Source organism: Panulirus ornatus, chromosome 19 (genome assembly GCF_036320965.1).
Source record: "Panulirus ornatus isolate Po-2019 chromosome 19, ASM3632096v1, whole genome shotgun sequence".
Taxonomy (NCBI): Eukaryota; Metazoa; Arthropoda; class Malacostraca; order Decapoda; family Palinuridae; genus Panulirus; species Panulirus ornatus.
The window spans coordinates 64,104,552-64,118,219 of record NC_092242.1 but is presented as its reverse complement, the minus strand read 5'-3'; the positions used below and the strand labels follow the sequence as shown (position 1 = coordinate 64,118,219).

Sequence of the window (13,668 nt, the reverse complement as noted above, 5' to 3'; positions counted from 1 at the left end):
TTTATTATATATATATATATGTATATATTATCATCAAGGAAATCATCACAAATTCCAGACTTAACAATATATTCCCAATAATAGTTACTCCTTACCAACTAATAAAAATACAGTTCAAGATGCTTGAATATGATGCCTGGAGCTCCATATGAGCATCAGTAATATGTGCAATGGTAACTATAAAGCAAATTGTGTCAGTGTCTCAGCAGTCTATGACCTACCTAAAACTTTTAATTTGTTTCCATGTGATAGTTGCCGTATCAAGTAAGCAATCTTTTCTAGAATCATGATTATTGACAATCATTTCTATCTAAATATTTCCATGTCCATGACTAGATTAACTAGAATTTTCATAACCCAATTACTTAAAGTCTTTCCATTTTTTTAAGAAATTACTAACGTACTGCTTTTTAGCATAAAGAATTCTTAGTAATGAAGGTATCAGGTACCAACTTTTGAATGTCTATGACTATATATATATATATATGTGTGTATATAAGGAAGACTCAAAATATTTTTCAAGTATAACATGATATATACAAAGAGTATATGCTATGCTGAACATCATGGAAATGAATAATTGCAATAGTTTTAACACGGGCAGACACTTTTCCAGTTAACCACACACTGGACAGCTGAAAGGTAATCAGGGTTTCAGTAATTCATCATTTCAGCTAACAGCTGCCATAGAGAAATCATATATTCTGCTTTACCTCACACGAGATTAATTAAGTACAAAAACAGTACGATTTCATTCTATGGTTAAACAGAAGCTAAAGCATTATATCGACATATCAATATTATCTGAGATTTATCATAAGCTACTGATAGACATATAAATATAACCTTTACATTTTGATTGCAAATACCATATTTCTTGAAAATTAGAAAAACACATATTTTAAGTCTTACTAGCATAAAATTTTGCACCAAGTATCATGTGAAAGTAAAACTATTCATGGTGATTTCAAAGCTCTAATACACATTGAATTTGTGCCCTGTTATTAGTATAAACATCTTTTTATGCAGTAATATCCTTCACAGGGAACTACAGAATTCTACAGGCACCATCTCCAAGATTTAACCCTAAGTGAGAAGAGAAGATTCTTAGAATATCAGACCATGCAATAAACATATTTAGCCAAACCAAGAAATTCTATTTAACTTTTCAAACCAAGTCTATGGATATTGTTTCAATGTAGTGTCCATACTTACCAAGCAGTCACTAATGTAATACAACAATCTCAGTCTTGGTAACAAATGAACATACAACCACGTAATGTTAATTGTGGACACATCATAAAATCAGATTTATCCTATCCAAAATGATAGGAAGATCCCTGACAACACATTTCCATGATCAACAAAAGATGCTAAACTTAGGATAGCATGATAACAGCAAAATAATAACAACCATTCTGATGACAAAAAGTGGATCAAAACAAGTAATGTAAGAATCTGGTGCAAATGCCACATGAAAACGGGAATTGTAAACTGGACGGCAAATAGGTAAACAAAAAATGGCAGATAACAGATTCCTTAAAATAATTCAGAGTTCATAATTACATTATAAATAACAAAATTGCCACATACATGCCTGGAGGGTAAATTTTTCCTGTATGATATATAAAATAGCACCAAACAATTAAAATCAACTATATGGCAACAATTTTTATCCATTTCAACAGAAGATATGAGCAAAATATTTTCATTTATACTATATATCAAATATAATCAACAACCTTGTATGTTACAAATTCTTAATATATGAAGTTAGTGCATCAATGTTCAAACTAATATTAATTTTTACAACCCAAAACATTTGAAAAAAGATATTTACTAGTCTCAAAACCCATGGGTGCATCTAGAAATTGTTTGAAGTATTGTCAAAGTTAAATTTTAACACAAGTCTCACCCACTGTTATTGGCATGACAAATAAGCCAAAAATTTATACAACCCTATATATCTAAAAAAATATACTTAAGTAACATTGTCAAAATATCTTAATATATTCAACAACTGCCTTAAACATCAACAACACCTGATGAATTAAGTATACTTCCTATATGAGGGGTAAAACAGCAAGAGTGAGATCAAAATATCTATTTTCCAAAATTCTAAGCAAGAAGCATGTTTACCCATAAGGCATGGGAATTTCTGCCCTTTTGCCTGCTTGTAGGTTTTAAGCTGAGGACTCAAGCACTGTAAAATTCCCTAAAATGGAGTATGCATACACGTGATCCATCCCATGTACATGGGTACGGATCACATAGAATGATAGATTAAAAAACAAAAATGTGAAGACTTGATGACTAATTTCATGACAGCAAGTGAGTGTTAATCTAAAGTCCATACTTGTAAGATAAGACTTAGCTGAACCACCATCAACAACAACAGTTTCAGCTTAAAAGCAAAAGTGAGCATATAATCATCACTAGCAACCCACAAGGTTTGACATATCTGGAGCTGACAATCTCTTTCTAAATTACCAAAATTTTGCATTAGGGCCATAGTCATTCCAGGTTCTGGTGATACAGCACAAAGGTTGTTAGGGTAGAGACACAAGAAAAAAAAGTGGGACAATAATCCATTTCATTCATACTGTCAGGATAGAAAAAGAGATTTATCAGGATGAAAACTACATTTATGTACAGGACACATGAGCTAGAGTGACTCAGAAAATCATCATTTACTATATGGCCAATTTTAGAGGAGGTGGGGGGCCACTCACTCAAATCAATACAAAGTATGAGATCATCTAAAGTGGTGAAAACCAAAGGAAGCCTATAACATTTAAACAAAATCTATGAAACAGTATTTCCTCAGGTGTTATGCTGTAGAAAGCACTTCAGTAGTCCATAATTTTATAATTATTATCTCTTCACATGTATAAGTTCAGAACGCAGAAAGGAAATGAATTATACCACATCTAAGTTACAGATGCTTTGAGTAAAACAAAAATGGGTGAGATAAGTGCAAGATATCACCTTTACATTATCTTTACCTCCATTCAACTAATATCAAATTTTCACCAACTTGAAATCACATCAATACCACACTGTATGGAGGAGATTTACATTGTAAGCCTGAAAGTGAAGAATTACTACCTTTTGACTTCAACTACAACTCTTCAACTACAGTTTACATGCCATTTCCAGTTTCTATGAAAACACTGGTCATAACCACAGCATGGATATTTTGTTATCTAAGTGCACTTGTTTTAAAAGTATATGTGAAAATCTATGTTTAAAATTAACTACTTTTACAGTTGTACAAAGAAGAGTACACCTCACAGTACCTTAGGTATATGAAAATCAAAGTCTCTGTGGAGGTATGAAAAATACTTATGACAATGTCAATAATCAGCCAATATCTCTCACAATATTTCTAAAGTCATTACAAAATCTTTACTTTTCTCCATACACTATGAAGTTATGTATTAGACATTGACTAGTATACTGTACTCCAGTTAAAGCTTGTCTTTTATATACAAAACCAGTGCTATCTATTTCACATGTATCACTTCTCTTCTGTGACAATATTAATGATGATAACACTTTATGTTATCATTGCATATAGTCAATTCTTTTTCATACTTATTCAGCGATTCCTGTGTTAGCATGGTAGCACTAGGGACCAATGAAGAATACTTCATTTGCTCACATCCAGATATAAAATTGCAAAAATGCAGATATTTCTAGTCATCTTCCTGTCATAAAAGACATCAGAAAAAATGCAACTATGACTTTTCTTGTTACATCCATACATAGAATATGAAATGCATTTTTGTCTAAATGGTAAAAAGAAGAAAATGAAAATATAAAATAATACCTAATTTTAATATGTTAATCAAAAAAGATAAACTTACAATTTGTGATTCTTTTTATAAAATATTATTCTTATGGAGTATGATTTCTAAGTTATTCAATAAGAATAATATATCCTTATTCATTTTGATATAGTAGTTCTTTTGCTAAATAAGAAAAGTTTACCTTTCAGTTAAATTATCAAAACACATCTGCTATGACAGATATCATTCTTTTCTATAAGTATTTCATGTAACCAGTTGAAGATCACATAAAAACACATTACATGTTTTATAGTACCTATCTTTTATCTATTTCTCTAATGCCCATTCCTTCTGGGAATAACCATCAAGGGAGGGGCCATGGTAAAACGTCTCCAATTATCTCTGCCCTTACATGCCCCCTTGTATACAACATTCTATGCATTCTTCCCTCTCTTCTCTCCCTTATTTTCCCATGTCACAGATGGTCTTCCTCTTCCAACCCTAATAACCATACTATCATACACTCTCCTTGGAAACTTCCCATCATGCATTCTTTCACACATTCCAAAACCACCTTCTCATTCCTTGCCATAATAAATCTCTCATACACTCCCTCATTACTTTTTCATTCTATCTAGTCATACCACATGCTCTCAAATAACTCATTTCCACAGCCTGGATTCTTTTCTCAATGACTCATCTCATGTTCGTTTCAGCTGCAAAGGTCTGGGTTGGGAGGACTATGTGGTCCCTTAATCCTTTCTTCATTTCCACTTACACTTATTCTATTTTTCTATTAAGGGGCCCACTGACTCTTTTGCCTGTTACTGCTCTCTCCCTCATCTCTCCTTCAATATCACCAAACTCACCCAAGGTAGTTCTCAGATACTTAAATTCTCTCACCTCTTCCAGTTAGTTTAGGGCACTTTCTTCTCTCACTCTATAGGGCTATGCAAAATCAATACTTTCTTTTCTTTCAAACACCATTACTTTACTTTTTCTCCCATTTACTTTCAATCACCTACACTTTGGAGAAACGTTCTAATCTCCTTTATTTGTTATCAAAAGACTGCAATTTGCATTCATGAACCACAATCAGAGATGGAAAAACTGCTGTCTCATGTTTTATGCAATACATTTACAAAAACTTTTTTTTAATAAAGTCTTAAATCAACTGGTTAGACTTCTGGTACCTTCTATGACTAGCTGCTGCAAAAATCCCAGAAATTTACGTCATTTTATCAAAAGTAACAGATACTTACAACCTTATCATAATCAGGAGATATGATATATCTAATAATGAAAAAACTAAAAATACTTTAATTACTTCTATTTCACAAGAACTAACTAAACTACTACTTTGCAATGGCTATCATTCATGCACTATTTTGCATCTGCTAGCTTTCATTCACTGTTTTCCAGCAGCTAGTTTTCAAGAAATGGCTATCTTCTGTGCACTATTTTCCACCGGTTAGCTCTCATGCAATATTTCAAGACAGCTTGCTTAAATGCAAGAAACAAATCTTATTTCATATTTTGCAACAGCTAGCTTTCATACTTGAAACAAAAATTTTTTTGGTGAAAACCCAATTCATATTGTTTATCACTGCAGTACATTTACCAGTATATCAAAAGTGACTGGTAAAGTATCTGTTTTCCCAAAGCACCAACCATATCAAGACTTGTCACAGCCTTGGAACTGTGATCAATGATGGTTCGAAGGTACACAGGAATGGATTAACAAGGAATTCAACAGTACAAATGTTTTTTAAAAATCTAAAGGTGAGGCACCAAATTTGCATTGAATACTCTTAACAGGTTACTGTAATCATAGTTCAGTAGCACACATGTATTGCAGTACTTCTGTATAATACAAAACATTCAATCAATTAAACATAATCTAATCAGTGTAACAGCATGATCTTACACGTTTAAAATTCAAGCTGCTTAACACTAAAATACCTGATTAATTATTTACAGAATATTTATGCATTAAACAATGTATTTGTAGAAAGACCTTGACAACTATGGTAGCCAGAGTTACAAACACTATTCTCCAAATTATTTTATGCTACTTGACAGAGAAAGGGGTTATCAATATCATCCACAGGAAGGAAAGCTGATTCCACCAAAAGCTCTCAATGCAATATATGTGCATGTTTTAATCAACTTAATATCAAGATTACCTTCAACAGTACATATGGTTTAATTACATTTACTCAAGATTATCAGTCTCTTACTGCAGCACCATGTTTCATAATCACACTTTTGTTACTCTCTTTTTGTAACACAATCTAATACAGATCAAGACCAAAACAAATCTATGAAATCCTACTGAATACCAAAACAATTAATACATGTTCATAAAGTTAATAAATGCTACCTAAAATTCAAATGATAAAAATAAATTACTTTACAGACAAATTCTGAAAAAATAATGCAATCGTTCTAACTTGTAATTATTAAATCTAATCTCTGAAAATCGCAAATATTTTAAATGTGAGACATTGTAAGTCAATTACAGCATGTATCCTTAATGGCTGGGAATATCAACAATGATAATCAGCTACTTGGCTCAAGTCAAAGAAAGTCAGATAATCATCCTTGTCCTTCAGAAGAAAGTAATATCAATTCCCGATATATATGATACATATTTACTTCCAACCCCAAGAGTACCTTCTGTCTTTAAAAGACTCCTTCAATGAACAGGAAGTAGGCCACATCCACTGGTGAGGACCACAGATGATCAAGTGTAGGGATGTTGTGTGTGCATCTGTGTGCTGAGAATGCATGTCAATTAAATGATTAACACTCAGTGTTGTCATTATGGTAGTTACATTGAGCATGAAGGGTCTTGGGTTATGTTGAAAAGATGTTTGCAGTGCTGAAGGGATGGGTGATGTCCAGATCATAGATAGGAAGGTATGATTTGTGTATATCACTGTGGTAGTTGCAACATGGACCAGATGGGTCTCAAGATATGCTGAATTTGTATTTGTAGTGATGTACGGATGGAATGTTAACAAAGACATGGTAAGTTAATTGCATTGTTAGCAGCAAGCTGAGATGGTTTGTAATATCACTCCTAGATCTCCTGCAAATGGATGTTGAATGGACTGCTTGGCAAAGTGTGAGGCTTTTATTCATATCTGACATCTAGTGAAAGCTTCACCTACAGCAAAAAATTAGTATTCACATATCTGGAATGCATGAAATTATGATTACTGAACAATATGTAGCACAAAAGCTTAACTCCACTGGTTTGTTCCCCCAGATAGGGCTATCAATTTCAAGAAATGTAACCACTATAAATAAATAAACTACAGAATACAGTATTTCTATTTTCTATCATTATGCAAATACAACTAAATGAATTTTCTGACCCATTTCTACGTTTCTGATCTTTCTACCTAACTTTAGATTTAAAATCATCCTTGATACTCCCTTATAATCAATGGAGTAAAGAGAAACTTTGTACATTACGGTCATTTCATATCTCTTTTTCATACTCATTCACTGATGCCCATGTTAACGAGGTAGTGCCAGGAACAAATAAGGAGAAGCCCCATTTGTTCATATCCATTCTCTAGCTACCATGTGTAATGCACTGAAACCACAAACTCCTATCCACAACCAGACCCTACAGACCTTTCCATGCTTTCCCATAGCTGTTTCACATGCCCTAGTTCAGGAAACTGGCAGCATGTCACCCTGTGTACCACATCACTCCAATTTACTCTATCCATGCATGCCTTTCAATGTTCTCAATGCTAGCACTTATTTGTAAGATCTTTCTCTCCTTGTAACTACCTAACATTTTATCATTCCAAAGTCCGCTGTATCCAGTGTTAAGTCAGAGTTCATAATTTTCTAGTTTATTATACCCCATGTAAAAAAAATTAACATTCCATACTCTATCATATCATAACAGAGGTAACTTCAACAAGTTAATATCCTTACTCTATTAACTAACCTTTTCTTGCTGTGTAGCCTCAAGAAAATTAATCAGACAATCAGAATTTCACTTGGCATTCTTCTATCTTATGCCAGCAACTCAGTTAAGAGAATTGTGGGATAAACATGTTTTTAGAAAAGCAAGAAAGATAATTTTCTTCCTCAAAGAAGCAATGGGTAGATAATCATTAGTATACAACCCTAGGAACTATTTCACAAAAGGGTCATGAGGCTACAATCCCAGGACCCCTTATCCTGGGGCTCCTGCAGCATCAAGGATATGCTACACTCAGTAGCAGGGACAGTATGGACTCCTTTGAAGTAAAAAAATATTTGATGAAACAATACCTTCTTTTGTCAGCTAATGAAGATATAGTCTCGCAAAAGAATACTCTTCACTTACAGAGTAACTTTAAACAGGCAGAGTCCGACAATACCTACAGGGTACATCATTCACTACAACAACACTCGTATAACCTGTAAGATGAGAAAATTTTTGGATTGGATAACAATGCTCCAGAGACCTGTCGTCCTACTACCTTTCATATTTTCACTAAACGTTCCAAATTTTTTCACAACTTAAAGTACAATATACTACACAAAATTTACACGCACTTCTCTTTTTGCATATCCCCTTACATTCCTCTACACTCACAGCCTCTCATATAATCAATATCACTGAACCCTTCCTGATTACATTTTCAGTTTTTCTTTACATTCTCTGTAATCACCTCACTCTCATTTCATTCATCTGAGTACAAAGCATTTCACTGTTCCATCGCCTACTCTCTAGACCATCCTTCTAAATTCAAAGGATTACCACTGTCTAAATATCATTTGAACAGTACAGAGGTATAAATGTACAATGATCAGTTGACCCATCTGAAAGTAAACATATTCATTACTTGTAGCTAATGCAGAAAGTTAATGATGCAATTCAGAGAATGCGAAAACCAGCTGGTATTAACAAGGCTAAAGACCAAGGTCAACAGAATAAAACTACAATTTCTAAAGTATTGGTAGATAGCTCTGCTAATGAATTACCTGTCTTAAAGCAAATTTTGATGTTACAGTAATAGCAGAAAATATCATGAGTAACTGTGAAGTTTTAAGGGTAGCATGGTCACAAGTCTACCTCAGGAAACTGGACATACCAGCCCTTTACCCAGTGCTGCAAAATTAACTCCAAAGAAATGTGCATGCCTGGATGCACTTGGTCCTTCCCATGTAGATGGGAGCGAGGTAATGATAAAACAACTGCACTACAGTGTATCCAGCTTCTTGAGACAGATTAGTTACTTGAGATAAGCAAATCATGATGTAGGTCATAGGTGAAGACAGAAAGTTTCATAAACAAATCAGTATTACTTTACGACCTTTTACCAAAGCCCCTATCGCAACGAATTCCCATAATTTTGGGGTGCCAGCAACTCCAAGGCCGCAATACACTCAGCAATAGGAATTATACCCTGTTTTGTCAACAGATGATGATACAGCCTTGCTAAGGTCACTTTTCACTCTCAGTGAAAAAGTTGAGAACATTAAATGAGATGACAAAAGCTGATTGAATAAGAAATGTAAGTGAAAAGTGTGATAGTAAAGACAGTATATATGAGTAAGGTGAAGAAGGTATACTGTAATGGTTTGGATATATGGAGAGGATGAGCTGGGACAGGCTGACTTAAAAGATATATATGCCAGAAGTAGAGGAAGCAAGATGAAGGGAGAACTGAGGAGATGGATGGATGGTGTAAAAGATGCCTTAACTGAAAGGTGCCTGAAAATGCAGGAGGGTGTGTTATACACAGGATGATGTGCAATCAATGGGCTGAATCTGGGCATGTGAACCAGTAAGAGGAGAGCACAAAAAGGTCTGTGGGACTTGACTGTGGAAATAGGTCAAAGCTCTGGTTTTGACACATTATGCTTGACCCCTAGAGTGTGGATGTTAGCGAATGAGACCATTTATCATCTGTTTGTAGCACTAATTTTCCATGTGGAATATAAATATGAACATTCTTTTATTTCTTGCCTGTCTGCAGTGTCCCACATTTGCACTGCCACACCCTGCCTACCTGTGGTTACACTGAAAATAAAAAGTCATCTTCGGTGAGATTGTATCATCTGAGTACTTTCTCATTGAATAACTTCTTAATCCAAAGGAGTCCATCCTCTCCCTACTACTGACTATAGCACAATCTTGAAGCTGCAGGAAACCCTGGAGAAGGGGTCCTTGGGCCTATATAATAGATATTCATGCAACCAAATTCTGTTGTACAGCCAGCTAACAACCCATAGCCACGTCTAACAACTCAATGAAGTTTTGAAAAATCACTTCAAATTCCTCAAATGTCCATGAAGAGGACCGTGATTCTTTGTATTTCATTGATTCTTATAACTCTCATGTTGGCTTTGACTAGACAAAAACTTCACTAGAATTACAAATGCTTTATACATTAATTCTTTAAAGCCCTTATTGAACTGCTAGAACCTCACTTTGAAATACAGGGTTCATGTTTCACATCTCTTGAGGTAAAAATGTAATATTTCACTACAGCTTTCTAATCATCTCACATAATGTGAGTACTGCAGTCACTAGCTGTTTATGTAGTTCACAGCATTTGGGTAAACCAGGCTTTCAGGAAATCAATATGAATATTTATACATTAGCAGACAATTTTTCTGACAAGGAATCTACTAACAACATGAAATCCTATCTGCTGTGAGAATATCTTTTTGTTCTGGTGGTTTACATCATCCTCTCACCTTATGTTTAAAATACATTCAGATGATGAATGAGTTACAAGGGAAAATAAATATAATATAAACTTCATACTGCTCTGGAGTCATCTGTTGTTATCACTATTTGAAATTCTGATTACAAAATGAAAAGACCAAATATCCCAATCTATCAACAAATCAAGATCTATATTTCTTCCACAACAAAAATCTACATCCTTTAAAACTAGATTATGCATAATTTATCTATCATAACAGTCCAAAGCTTGTATCATTATGTACAACAAAGATCCCTAATAATAAATGATATATTTGTATGGTGCTCAAGATTGTGGTTAACAAGACATTAATTATGTATACATAACAATAGCTGTCTTCCCTTCAGGTAATCTCACAACCTCTTGTCTCACTACTTATAAAATGACAAATGAAAATTGCTACTGGGAATATTATCATTCCCAAAAATTCATTTTCAAATGATACATTAATCAAAGATTTACGATACCTACTGAATCTTAAGCTGCTGTGTATAAACACACATGTGAGAATCTTAAATCTCAGGACTCATAATGCATATCAAGTACACTTGTCAGTGACACAGATAGATATCCGTATAGCTACTTCACAATCTAAGTTTTTATAACAATTTCATCAAACGTATGTAAATCACTGAAACAAAAAGTGGATTTTCTATTAAAAAATTAAACTGTTACTACAGTACACATCGAAGTAGTAAGCCCAAACAGTTACAAAATGTAGGGAGCTTTCCTATTCTAATGTATTTGGTATCATAGTCTTTATGGATTATGGAATTTCAAGAACCAATACATTAAATGCACCTATAACTATAGATACCAGTGTAGTTATAATGCAACTACCAGCAAGCACCAAATCATAGCAACCTATTAAAGAATTTCACTTACCAAGAAAAATTCTAATGAATATATTCAACAAAACTGACCAACTAGTCAATGTTCACCGATCCTCAGCTTCATCAATGGACCCTTCCACAGAGTTAGGTGTACTGACAGCCCCAGCTACACGACAATTTGGGCGTAAGGCAACATGGGAGTCTGAGCAATTGAGGAAGGCTTTCTCCAATGTTCTTCTGAGGGGAGAGTCAACTGAAGAAGTTTGTCTGGATCTACTGACAGGTGTATTACCTCCAGATGTATTATTCATTCCATTCCTGCAAAGTGTGTTGGCAAAATAATGTAATGGTCTCAGGGAATCAAGTTATGTGATTTTGAACACGACATTCTCCTTTGAAGTGGTCTTTGAGCATATTAAATCTTTAATGATATAGAAACCTCAGCCAATGACCTAAGAGTGGTAACAACCAACACAATGGCACCTAGAGAGGCAGGTGACTCTAGAAACTTTACCTATGACCAAGGTATTACTGTTTCCAGGATTGATCAAGCTTATTATTGAGGTAAACACAATGCTTCTTTCACTGCATTGCTACTTCAGCATCCACTATGCTGTCTAAATGCTGACAAGGAGATAAATTATTCCTCTATTCTCAATCAGCAAATCAGAAAGGAGAAAAAGCATCTTTGGCATGGGTGTCTCACAAAACCTTAAAATGTTCATCTTCAGGTCGTGAATAAAGCATCTGGCATATGAAGCACTACAAGCCCCACTACAACTCAGTTCAATTATTCGATTTTTGAGCTAGTGAATCAAGCTGATTTTGAAAAATTAAGTATATCTAAATGTAAATACTCAAGCAGCTCCTAAGTTGGTCGTTGGGGATGCAATGAGCCAGCATCAAGCAAAATTGCGATTAATGCTCTGGTAGCTTTTCTGGTCCAACCACACTAGCAAACTGCAGCTGGACAAAACTAAATTTTAGATTTCCTCATAAAAAGTAAATTTTTGGGTTACTTGGGTACATTCAATGATGTTTACTGATAGTATCACCATACTTCTCTTCATCCTATGGTAATGTTACAACAAAAAACAGTGAAACAATCCTCCAATCAAACAGACTTAAGACCCTCCATACATTCAACTAAGAAATGAACAAAGCTCCTCTTCTAGAAGTTGGCTAGTATTCAGGCCATGAGTCACCAAGAGATACTCACTTCATAACTTTTTCATTTGTTTGTGATGGCTTTGATTAACTTGTCCATGAAAGACATTTGTTGGACTCCAACAAATGTCTTTCATGGACAAATTAATCTGTTATATATTGATGACACTGGCAAAGGGCTAGGATGTAAAATATACAAATTCATAAACACTAAAAAGGTAATTATAGCTAAAACATAATTCAAATAGCTAGAGCTGCAAGCTGACTTTCATAAACTGAAAGACTGGGCTCACAAGTGGCAAATGAACTGTAGTACAAAAAAGTAAAGCTTTACATGTCAATAGAAAAAAGGAAAGAAAAATTCTTGTAGAAACTCTGTTGAAAAATGTAACATAAGTGAGGAAAATGATGTATAAACAACATCCTTTGATGACTAAAGGCCAAGTAAAAGAGATATTTCACGATTTCCTATATCCTGTGAATATTGAAAATGACACAAGTAGTAGCTAATATCAAATTCAAGTACAACGTTCATTCGTGTAACTCAAATTCTGATTCTCTAAAATCTGTTTTTCAGATGTTCACCTTTTTTTCCCTCTCTACTTTCCAGAATAACTGAACTTTCTAAGTATATGGGATAATGCTACCTATATAACTATAACATTACACTACATCAGTTAGGAATGGCTTGAGAATACATAACTTCCCCAAAAGCTGTTCATAAAAGACTGATCTGACATCACAAAATGTCAGGTTGCCAAGAGCAGGTATATGAAGGATTCATTATGCAGACTGTAAATACCATGTACCTCATTCTGAATGTTGTCATCCATTTTCAACTTAGTCTTAAATCTATGATAATGCTTTGATTATTCACAGAATGTTTGAAACACAAATATTGCTAAAATGAGTTATGCAGAATCAGAGATTACTGTATTAGCAAATTAAAGCAAGATCTTAAATGATGATACGAAATGCATACCAAGTAAAGAACAATTGTTTAGTAAATCAAACTGCCAAGTCTTGCTATACAAAAAATAAAGTACTAAAAAGAACTTAAGTAATAACTACAAATCAAGTCAAATGTGCTTAATAAATCATACTGCAAATGTACAGCTACACAGACAATAAAATAAGGAAAAGCAA

The 13,668-nt window shown here is 34.0% G+C and overlaps 1 protein-coding gene across 3 annotated transcripts in view; it reads right to left on the bottom strand.

The window, feature by feature from the left end:
• Positions 1-13,668, bottom strand: part of Snx16 (sorting nexin 16) — a 29,440-nt gene continuing 15,772 nt past the window's right edge. Inside the window, exon 11 of one of the 3 annotated variants that reach the window (XM_071674131.1) lies at positions 1-11,673. In XM_071674131.1, the coding sequence (XP_071530232.1) occupies positions 11,460-11,673 (214 nt within the window). In that variant the 3' untranslated portion in view covers positions 1-11,459. The remainder of the gene's footprint in view (positions 11,674-13,668) is intronic. The other 2 variants (XM_071674132.1, XR_011714132.1) reach the window with 2 other exon arrangements.